The 12,046-nt window shown below is 35.4% G+C and overlaps 1 protein-coding gene across 1 annotated transcript in view; it reads left to right on the top strand.

The window, feature by feature from the left end:
* Window positions 1-12,046, top strand: part of PJA2 (praja ring finger ubiquitin ligase 2) — a 71,561-nt gene that overhangs the window by 49,232 nt on the left and 10,283 nt on the right. Inside the window, exon 6 of the mRNA XM_007952587.2 lies at window positions 5,404-5,515. Within this exon, the coding sequence (XP_007950778.1) occupies window positions 5,404-5,515 (112 nt within the window). The remainder of the gene's footprint in view (window positions 1-5,403; window positions 5,516-12,046) is intronic.

Here is a 12,046-nt window from a genome sequence, read left to right as displayed (position 1 = left end):
GCTATTCACAAGGTTTTCAGTAGCCAGGTTTTTTTCAGAAGTGGATGGTCCCATCTTTCTTCCCAGTCTATCTTAGTCTGGAAACTCTGTTGAAGCCTGTCCACCATGGGTGACCCTGCAGGTATTTGAAATACTGGTGGCATAGCTTCCAGCGTCACCACAACACGCAAGAAACCACAGTACAACAAACTGACAGATGAGTGGTGGTGACAAAGAATAGTGAGCTGAAAATAAAAGCATGTAAATGCAGTAGATTTTAGAATTGTAACTTAATACAAATATAATGCTTACTGTTTAACTGTTTTGGTTTATAAATTAGATTTATTTTTCAAGGGTATAGTAGTAGCCCATTGGAAGTAGCTAATAACTCTTGCAGTGGAGAAATGATCTTTATTCCATCTGCTCCTTTTTTTGTTACTTTTTCTGGGGGAAAAAATGACACATTACTGCTCTTGGTTCTCTATATAAATATATTTTTAAGAATTTCTCTTTCATTTATTTCTTTTCCCAGTTAAAAAAATCACACCGTTATAGAAAATTTAGAAAAATAAAGATGAGGAAAACTTATTCATATATCTTGATATCTCTGCAGGTTTCTAAAACTTGTTTTTTCAAAGCCACCTCTTTGTCTTCACTTTCTGTTTCTGTGTGTGTTAGCTACTTCTTCATACATCTCCAGTTTGTTCCAAACACCAAAAGTCAACATCTTCTTGAGCACCTCCTTACCCTCTTCCATTCTCTTTCCCCAAGGTAGAATAAAGAATTATGTGTGCAGAACAACCTTTTGTCAACCATTTTGTGCAAGTAGAAGTTCAGATTTCATCCCAGCCACACAAACAGTTTTTAATTCTACCTTGAACATTCCCATTCTCCAGAACCCATCTTCTGGTTTTCTAAGCATTATGGAGTATAAGTGGCTCTACCTGAGTCATGGTTATGGTGATCTTGATGCTTCGTTATTTTCTTCACTCTCTTTACCTTTTCCCTCACTGTGTCACTGCACTCCTTTTTAATTTTGAAGTTTTTTCCCTCCATTATGCAAAGTAATTCTTCAAAGTACTTAGCAGATGAAAGAATCGTATTTTTAGCCTTATTTGTACTACATGTTAGGAGGCAGTTACAGTTTCAGATGAGGCAGATTCTTCTGTTGCATGTTTTCATATAAAAAATGTTCTATAAAAATGTTTTTCTTTTGTAACTCCATCATGTAGATTCTGCATCCTATAATGCCCTAAAATTTAACTGATTATTGAAAGAGCATTGTAAATTACACACACACATACCAGCTTGTTCTGTACTTCTGGGTTTTTTTTTGTTTGTTTGTTTTAATAAAGACAGATTAAAAAAAAAAAAAAAAAAGCCCAAACTCACTGCCATTATTGATTCAGTTCCAACTCATAGTGACCCCATTGGGTTTCCAAGACTGTAAATCTTCACGGAAGCAGACTGCCTTATCTTTCTTTGGTGGAGCAGCTGGTGGGTGGTTTCAGCCACCAACCTTTTGGTTAGAAGCTATATGCCCTAACCACTACTGCACCACTAGAGGTGAAATGACTGAGCTATGTGATATATTTAAAGATCTTTATACATGTTTCCAAATAACTTTTGAAAAACATTATGCATAAAAATTTGAAGGAGTGTGTGTTGAATATAATTGTAACTTAAAGTTAACAACTCTAACTTTAGATTAAATCAGGTTCTAATTTATCTTTGGTCTTTCTGGATATGTCTGTTTTATTAGGGTTTAGAAACATTGCTATTCTACCCAAATTTGGGAGTTTTTTTGTTTTGTTTTTTAATGAAAAGCATTTTAGCATTGACTTAAACCAAAATATTTGTAAGTTGCTATTTTGAAAATTACCTGGATTATGTCATCACCTTATTATTTGCTTATATAGTACTCTGTTAATTTGGATGGCAGGAGCTAAGTGTTGACAAGGTGGAAAATATAAGTTCAATTTTCATGATAAAATAACATGGCATTTTGAAAACTGAAAGGAAGAACATGGCAAATAGCATTTCTTATCTCTAAAGCCCAAATATGGCATACTTTTTTCATGTTCATCTTTATTTAGAAAAATGATAAAAAAAATTTTAGTTCTTTGTTTCTGTATAAAGCAAAATGGAGGAAATTCCATGTCAAAAGTTTGTTTGTTTTGATGGTGTCACAGAGGTGCTATAAAATACCTAGTGTATATGTCATAGCTTGGTGTGATAGGAGGTAATGTGAAGAAAACAGGGTTTTGGATTTATACAGATACAATTAAAATCCTAGCTCTATCATTTGGTTTTTCCTAATTACTTAACCTCTCTGTTTCTTTATACAAAATTGTGGTTATCATTATTAACCTAATAAGGTTGTGGTTGTTGTTGTTACGTGCCGTCGAGTCAAACCCAACTCATAGCGACCCCTCCTTGGGTTTCTGAGGCAGTATCACTATGGAAGTAGGATTGCCCCAACCTTCCTTCCGAGGAGTGGCTGGTGGGTTTGAACCGCCAGCCGTCTGGTTAGCAGGCAAGTGTCTTAGCCACTATGCTACCAGAGCTCCCACCTAATAAGGTAGTAAGAAATTACTACTATGTGTGACTGTAGCTGCAGTTTAATAATAGAATTTTTAAAACTATTATTTTTGAAATAATTTAAGATTAACAGAAAAGCTGCAAAAATAGTACAAAGAATTTCCATATATTCTTCACTAACAGTCCCTACCTATTAACCACATATTTTACCACATTTGCTTCATTTTCTCATCCCTTTCTCTAATATGTTTTTGTCTTGTTTTCCCAGTACCATTTATGAATACATTACAAACATGATACTCTTTTAGCATAAATCTAGAATGAATGTCCTGAAAATAAGAGCATTCCTTTATATAACAAAGTACAATTGTCAAAATCAGGAAATTAGCAATGATACAGTACCTTCAGTTGTCCCACTAATGCCTTTAGAGCAAAAAGAAAAAAAAATTTTTTTTTTTTTTTTTTTTTTTTCCAAACCAGGATCACTTCTTGCATTTAGTCAGCATTTCTTTGGTCTCTCTTAATCTGCAACATTTTTTCCATCTTTATTTGTCTTTCATGACCTTGATCTTTTTTTAAAAGTATAGGCCATTTATTTTGTTGTATGTCCCTGAGGTTGGGTTTGTCTGATGTCATGAGTAGATTTGAGTTAATAAATTTTTGTCAAGAACACCATAGAAGTGATGTTTTGTCCATCCTGGTATATGTCAGAAGACATATGGTGTCAATTTTTCCCATTAGTGGGGCTGTTAAATTCATTTGGTTAAAGTATTATCTTCCCAATTTCATCACTGTACAGTTGCCATTTTACCCTTTATAATCATTAGGCAACTTGTGTGAAGGTACTTTGAGACTGTAAATAATCTATTTCTTCTCAAATTATCGAACTGGTTTTAGCATCCGTTTATGATTGTTGTCTGAAACAATTATTACCCTGGTGGTTGCCAAATGAATGATACTACAATTTTTAGCATTATCTGAGTACTCTGCAGTAGCCACACTACAACCAGGTATCATGCTTTGAATGTTTATGATTATTTAGCCTGGAGAAGAAGAGAATTATTGCAAGATGAGTGACTTTAACCACTTAAAAGGATAAAATGCAAGAGAAAATGGGCATATTTTGTGTTTCTCCAGCAGGCAGAACTAGAGCAACAGGGTAAATGTCATAAACAGGAACACTGATATCACATAAATTTCCTAATAGGGCTCTCCCACACCAGAATGCATCACCCCAAAATATCAGTGTATTCTCCACGTGGAAGGATAGGTATTATTTCTTGAATGCCTACTATGGTGCCACCTCTGTATCAAGCACCTGTGTATCAACTCATTTAATTTGTTTTCTAGATAAAGAAATAAAATGAATGGTTAAATAAAATTTTCAAATTAAATTCAGTTAAAAGTGAAGTTAAATCCCTAACTGACTAACTCCAGAGCTCTTCCTCTTTGCACTATATCTCCCTGCTCATGAGGAGTCCCGATGTTACAAGGGTGATTGGATTCAGTAATGCTTAGTGTTCATTCCATTTCTAAAATCTGTGGTTATTATGAGAATTTCTGTTCTTTTATACTGTGTTTCTTGTATTATTTTTTTATTTCCAATTACTAAGTTGTAATATATATTCTTCTTTAAGACTCCCTTCTATCTCTCTTGACAATAAGCTTGTAATTTCAATAATGGCAATAAACTATTTTTTAGCTAACTTTTGTAACTATGAATGTTTCTTACTATGATAGTCAAACTCTGATAGCAATAAGGAAGTTAGCGGATACTTGTCTTTAGATAAGAAATAAGCTCAGTTTTGGAGATCTTGAATTTGAGGTACATCCATGTAAAATGCCCCACACACAAGTAGAAATGTAGGCCACAAGCTTAAGGGGAATTTGGAATCATGTGGATATTTGGGAATTATTTGCAGAGAGGATAATTGAAGAAATAGGCTTGAATGTAATTTCTAAGGGGCCAAGATTAGAGAGAAGAGGATTGACAACATACTTATGGTTGACAAATATTTTGACTCACTTAATGTTTCTAAGATTACTGGAATGGAGGAATTATGTGTAGGGTGAGGAAAGGAGATTAAGACTATATTAAGGCATAATATTTTCTTTTAGGATGAAGGTAATGAGAATGAGCAGTGAGGAACTGAATTTTTTTCCCAGCTAAGTAATAATGGAGGAGACCTAGTTGTTTTAAAAGTAGAAGAGATTAATGAGAAAGGCATTGAGAGAAAATAAATTAAAGCCCAGAGTAATTAAGCAATACCAGGTGAGAGAAGAAAAAGAGGCTGTGACTAATGACAGAATTAAAATAAGTGCAGTAACTCTATATCACAATCTCTGCAGAACTCTGACTGGAAACTAAAACAGAGGTAGAAATGTTTGAGAAAGAATGAAGCTGGAGAAAGTGCTATCTTCATCTCAGTTTTAAGCAGTCTACAGAGCTAGAAACATGGAGAATTTTCCTATAAACTTTGGGCAGTGAGTCTAACAACCTTTCGGAAGAAGTCATGCTTAGCACTTTAACTTTCTGTTCCTCCTGTGCCCAACCCTACAAGGTTTATGTTAAAATGATTTAAAGGTTTCTACTCAAAATGTGGGAGCTCTGGTAGTGTAGTGCCTAAAGCATTTGACTGCTAACCAGAAGGATGGCGGTTCAAACCCACCAGCCACTCCTCGGAAGGACCATGGGGCAGTCTACTTCCGTAGTGATACTGCCTCGGAAACCGAAGGAGGGGTCGCTATGAGTCGTGTCTGACTCGATGGCACATAACAAAAACAACACAACAACTCAAAATGTATTTGTTGGCTTATCAGTATGTTAATATAATATATTGTGACCAAAGATTTCCCAAAACATGATTGCATTTTTTTTTCCAGCCTGTTTGATGGATTTGCAGATGGACTAGGAGTTGCTGAAGCTATTTCTTATGTGGATCCTCAGTTCCTCACCTACATGGCACTAGAAGAACGCTTAGCCCAGGCTATGGAGGTATTTTAGTAACTCTGGTGCTTATGTATGTATGCATATGTTGATAGGATGAAAAATGATAAGAATTAAGTGTTTAAGGGATTTTAAACTACTTTAAGTAAAGATGAATAGTTTTCTGATAAGTTTAATAATAATTACCGAATAGTGCTTGCCACCTTAAAAAACCAAACTCACTGCCATAGAGTCTGTTCCAGCTCATAGTGACCCCCATTGGGTTTCCAAGGTGGTAAATCTATATAGAAGTAGATTGCCCCACTTTCCTTCTACGAAGCTTGTGGTGGGTTTAGAACTGCCAGCCTTCTGAATAGCACTCAGGTGCGTTAGGTACGCCGCCACCAGAGCTCCTTGTGATTATAACCAGTAAGTATATGTAAATTACTTGAGTCCCATCAATTTGTCTAAAACTGCAGTATCTGCTAGTTTTTACTGTAGAATAGAAAATATTTTGCTTACATTTAAAAAAATACTCTTTTCCTCTATTGAATTATATGGGTGAGTATGGATATTTTATACATACACAGAGGTAATTGTGAAATGAAATTGAAGATATCTAAGGATATATTACAAGTAGCTTCCTTTCTTGTGTCTTCTAAATACTTGAGGTTTTTCCTGCTGTCCAAAAGTAGGACATTCTTATTAAATCTTCTCGAAGCCAAAATGGTATGAAGTAAAGAAGCCAGTACTGTTAATTTATGTGGAAAACATTTTTGAGCAGTCCCAGACCCAAAAAATAACCTACCAAATCATACCAAATAACACATAAAACCTAAAATAACACTGATACGTATTGTTGACAGACACAGTTCAAAGCTCTGGAGCTTGAAGCTGAGATGCTGACTGTCCTGGGAAAGGAGCTTAGTGATGCCCCTTGTTGCTGCACGGGATGTCCACTGCCCCTTTAAAGCCTCGCTGCAAAGCAAATACTTAATGCTAATTTCACCTTTTGCTTTTTTCCCTAGAAGTGAAAATCCTCTTCAGATTTCTTTCAGTTTGTGAGAACTCTAGTGTCAGTTTTTCATAAAAGTGAAGAGGCAAAAAGCAAACTTTAAAAAAGCAGGGGATATCATTACTTCCTTGCTGCTTAATGCAATTATTGCTTCTCTCCACTTCCAACACACACAAATATACATACTCTAATAAATGTAACATATTTGGTACCAAAAGGAACTCTGGTGGCATAGTGCCTAAGGTATTTGACTGCTAACCAGAAGGTTGGTGGTTCAAACCCACTAGCCACTCCACAGAAGGAAATTGGGTCAATCTACTTCCATAAAAATCTACCACTTCATAAATCCAATAGGGGTCACTATGAGTCAGAATTGACTCAAAGGCAGAGAGTCTGATTTGGTTTTTTCTTGGGGCCAGAGTTTTCCTTGCCTTCTTTTCCTTTTTTAACTAAAACAGAAAAATTTACTTTTAATTATATTTGCTTAAGGTAAAAAACCCAAGCATTTTCATGTTTGAAAACTTCCACTGCACTAGTGGATTTCATTATAAGAAGTCTTTCTTTAAATTACTGTTTCCAAAGGTGATTTAATTCCAAAGTGGAATGAGGGACAGTAGCAACTGGTGAATGAACCAAAGTTAAGACAATAAAAATTAATGAAAGAGCTTTCAGGGGCATTATAGTAATATTTTATCTTGAAATTTTCTGAGATTAGAAACTTTAGTTTAGATTGGTAGATTATATAGGTAGGTAGAGTAGGTACGTAGGTAGGTAGACAAACACAAAAACACACATTAATTCTGCTTTTGCATTAGTTTTGCTTTTGCTATGTGTTGGGGCTCTAAGTTTGGCCCTGTTTTTTCTTTGATGATCTTTATGGTTTTAGGTTTTACATTTAGGTATTTGATCCATCTTGAGTTTGTTTTTGTATGTGGCATGAAATACGGATCCTGCTTCATTTTTCTGTAAATGAGTATCAAGGATGTGCCAGTACCATGTGTTAAAGAAACTATCCTTTCCCCATTTCATGAGTTTTAGCCCTTTATCAAAGATTAGTTGTCCGTAGATGGGTATATTGACTTCTGGATTCTTAGTTCTGTTCTGTTGGTCTGTGTGTCTGTTATGGTACTAGTATCAGGCTGTTTTGACTACACTGGCTGTGTAGTAGATTTTGAGATTGGGGAGTGTGAGGTCTCTTCCTTTGTTGTTCTTCAGCATTGCTTTGCTTATCCCAGGGTTTTATTTCCTTTCCATATAAACTTGGTGATTAGTTTTTCCATCTCTTTAAAGAATAATGGTGGAATCTGCATCAGGATCGCATTATATCTGTAGATTGCTTTGGGTAGTATTGTCATTTTTACTATCCATGAGCACAGTATATTCTTCCATTTATGTAAGTCTCTTGGTTTCTTGTAGAAGTGTTTTGTGTCTTTCTTTGTATAGGTCTTTTATGTTTTTGATTAGATTTATTTCTAAGTGCTTCATGTTTTGGGTGGTTGTTGTAAATGATTGTTTTTCTGATTTCCTCTACAGATTGTTCTCTTTGTTAGTATATAGTAATCTGTCTGATTTGTGTATGTTGTCCTGTATCCTGCCACTTTGCTGAGTCTTTATATTCTAGTAGTTTTCTTTTAGAGTCTTCAGGATTTCTAAGTTTAGCATCATATCATCTACAAATAAAGATCATTTCACTTATTTTCTGCCAGTTTGGCCTTTCTTGCCTTACTTCTCTGGCTAGGACTTCCAATACAATACTGAAGGAAAAAAAAAAAAACCCACTGGCATCGAGTCGATTCCAACTCATAGCAATCCCCATTGGGTTTCCGAGGTGGTAAATCCTTATGGAAGTAGATTGCCCAATCTTGCTTCCGCGGAGTGGCTGGTAAGTTTGAACCACCAACTGGTTAGCAGTCAGATGTCTTAGGCACTGTGCTACCAGAGCTCCTTGCAGTATTGAATAGGAGTAGTGAAAAGGGGCGTCCTTGTCTGGTTCTTGTTCACAAGGGAAGTGTTTGCACTTTCTCTCCATTGAGAATGATGTTGGGCATTGGTTTTGTGTATATCCTCTTAATTATGTTGAGAGTTTCCCGTCTATTTGTTTGCTTTTTAAATTTTTATTGTGATTTGGGTGAAATTTTACAGAGCAAATTCATTTCTCTACAGCAGTTCATACACGTTTTGCCTAATGACATTGACTACAACTCCCCAGAGTGCAACAGCTCTCTTCCCACCTCTTCCCTATAGTTAACCTCTTCCCTGTGTCCTTCTTTCCTGTGTATTCCTCTCCCCTGAGCTGTCTCCCTGAGCCAGTACTGCCCTTCTGTTCACCCATGATTGGTCATTCTAAGGAGTATATCTACCTGGTGTAAATGTTCACCGTATATGACTGTTGTTTGGCTGGAAGTCGTGGGAGTAAGTTCAAGTCCAGACCTGAAGATAATTAGGGACCATAGTCGCGAGGGTCTCACCAGCCTCTATCAGACCAGTAAACCTGGTCTTTTTTATGATTTTGAGTTTTGTTCCACATTGTTCTCCCATACTGTCCAAGATCTGCTCTGGCCCTTTCCAAGCGGTTGACAGTGGTAGCCTGGCACCATCTAGTTCTTCTGGTCTCATGGTCATATAGGCTGAGGTTCCCATGGTCCACTAGTCAATTGGACTAATTGTTTCTGTGTGTCTTTAATTTTCTTCATTCTTCAGTGCAAGGAGAGACCCATTGTTGCATCTAGATGGCCACTTGCAAGCTTTTAAGACCTCACTCACTACTCACCAAAGTAGAACAATGTTTTTGTGTACTGTGTTATGCCAATTGAGCTTGATGTCCCTGCAACCATGGTCCTGAGCTCACAAGTCCAACTACTTCCTCCCTCAGTATGCTTAGCTGTGGCTAATAAGTTATAACTTTGACCTTTGTTAGCTCTATTTCATATATGGACATTGTTACAGCACATACAAATACATATGTAGAAATATCATCTGCAACCTTATATATGGTCCTGGGTATATTCCCTTTTGCCTGGATACACCTGGTCATTCCTTCTATCTATCTATTTACCCATAGATTAATGTTTGTTATTGCTGATAACGCAATATTGTGTATTTAAAAAGGTTCTATTTGTATTTTGCTGAGTGTTTTTATCAAGAATGGCTGTTGGATTTTGTCAAAGCCTTTTCTGCATCTGTTGATATGATTGATCATTTGGTTCTTTTCCTGTGTTTTATTTGTCTGATTTACATTGATTACTTTTCTTATGTTGAACCATCTTTGCATACTCTGTATGAATCCCACTTGTATTACTTTTTTTTTTTTTTTTTTTGATGTGTTGTAGGATTCTGTTAGCTAGTATTTTGTTGAGAATTTTTGTGTCTGTTTTCATAAAGGATATTGGTCTATAATTTTCTTTTTTAATGATATCTTTGCCAGGTTTTGATATCAGAGTTATGCTGAGTTGGTAGTATTTTATCCTTTTCTATATTCTGGAAAATAATTTGAGTAGTATTCGTGTCAGCTCTTCTTTGCATGTTTGGTAGAATTTGCCAGTGAAGGCATTTGGACCAAGGCATTTTTTGGATGAGAGTTTTTTATGATCTGTTCAGTATTTTTTGTGTATGTGTGGTGGCACTGTTCAAATTTTTTACTTCAGATTTTTGTTAGTTTGTGTAGATAGTATGTTTCTATAAATTTGTCCATTTCTTCTAGATTTTTAAATTTGTTAGAATAAAGTTCTTCATAATATTCTGTTATTATCCTTTGTTCTTCACAGTATTCTGTTATTATCCTTTTTATTTCAGTAAGTTCTGTTGTGATATTGTCTGTTTCATTTCTTATTCAGCTTCTTTGCATCTTCTCTTTTCCTTTGTTAAATTTGTCAGTTGTTTGTACTTTTTATTAATCTTTCCAAAGAACCAATTTCTAGTCCTGATTCTTTGTTTTTCTGTTTTCTGTTTCATTTATTTCTGCTTGAATCTTCAGTATTTCTCTTGGAGACTGTAGGCTTTTTGCTATTTTTTTTCTAATAGTTGGACATGTTGGGTTTAGGTGTTGATTTGATTCTTTCTTCTTTTTTGATATGTGCATTTATTGCTATAAATTGCCCTCTAAGCACTGCTTTTGCTGTGTCCCAAAGATTTTGATATGTTACGTTTTCATTCTCATTTGAGTCAAGGAATTTTTGAATTTCGTTTTTCTGTGGCAGCTCTGGTAGCGTAGTGCATAAGGCACTTGACTGCTAACCAGTAGGCTGGCAGTTCAAATCCACCAGCCATTCCTTGGAAGGAAGATGGGGCAATCTACTTCCATAGTGATACTGCCTCGGAAACCCAAGGAGGGGTCGCTATGAGTCGGGTCCGAGTCGACGGCACATAACAACAATAACATGGCTCCTCTTACCCAGCAGTTTTAAGCAGGGTGTTATTCAGTTTCTATGTATTTGATTTTTTTTTTTTCCTTTATCTTCCTATTGTTGATTTCTAATTTTATAGCATTGTGATCTGAGAAAATGCTTTTTCAGTGTTTTAAATGTATTGGGGCTTGCTCTGTGTCCTAACATATGGTGTATTCTAGAGAATGTTGAAGGGTGCTGGAAAATAATGTATATTGTTCTACTGTTCGGTGGCATGTTCTGTATACATCTATGAGGTCTAGTTGGTTGATTGTGTTATTTAGATCTGTAGTTTTGTTAAGTTTCTTTCTAGTTCTGTCCTTCATCGAAAGTAGTGTACTGTTACTGGGTACTATTATTGTGGAGTTGTCTATTTCTCTTTTCCTTTCTGTTAAAGTTTGATTTATGTATATTTGGGCTCTATCTTTGGGTGCATAAATATTAGGTTATGTCCTTTTCTTTGATTGACCCATTATCATTCCTTGTCTCTTTTGCTGGTTTTTGCCTGAAGGTCAATAATCAGAGCTTAATATTGCCACTCCTGCTCTTTTTTGTATGCCATTTGCTTCATGTATGTTTTTCTGTCCTTTGACTTTTAGCTTATTTTTGTCTTTGTGTCTGAAGTGTGTCCCTTGTTATAGCATATTGTTTTCTTATGTATTCTGCTACTCTTTGTCTCTTGACTGATGTATTTAATCTGTTTACATTCAGTATAACTGTTAGTTATAAATTTACTGCTGCCATTTTGCTGTGGGTTTTTTTTTTTTTGGTGTTGATGGTTTCTTTGTTCAATGTAGTTTTCTTTGCTGAGTTAGTTTTGTTTATGAGTTTTCTTATCAGTTCCTTTTTTGCTGTTGTTTTAGTGTTTACTAAGACTCATGATTTTCTTCTTTTTTTGGTGAGAAAGTTTATTAATTTTCTTTGAAGTTATCCTGTAATTTTTTTATTATCTTCCCAAGTTTAAAACAATCTATTCTATCTTATATTGCCTTGACTTCCTCTCTATTTGGAAATTTTGTAACTTTATCATTTATTCTCTTTTTTTTGCTTTGTATTTATCATCATTTGCAGATTGACATCGCTAATTCCCTATTTTTAGTCTTACGGGTTTATTTTCTTTTCGATATTTCCATATTTAAGTTGATTTCCCAGTGATGTTGTCCTATGTCTTAATCTCTGGTTATTGTCTGCTGTTGTACGTTC

This window comes from Orycteropus afer, unplaced genomic scaffold (assembly GCF_000298275.1).
Source record: "Orycteropus afer afer isolate SDZICR_OR568_19922 unplaced genomic scaffold, OryAfe1.0 scaffold00350, whole genome shotgun sequence".
Taxonomy (NCBI): Eukaryota; Metazoa; Chordata; class Mammalia; order Tubulidentata; family Orycteropodidae; genus Orycteropus; species Orycteropus afer.
The sequence above is the reverse complement of the archived record's forward strand: the minus strand, read 5'-3'. Positions and strand labels throughout refer to the sequence as shown.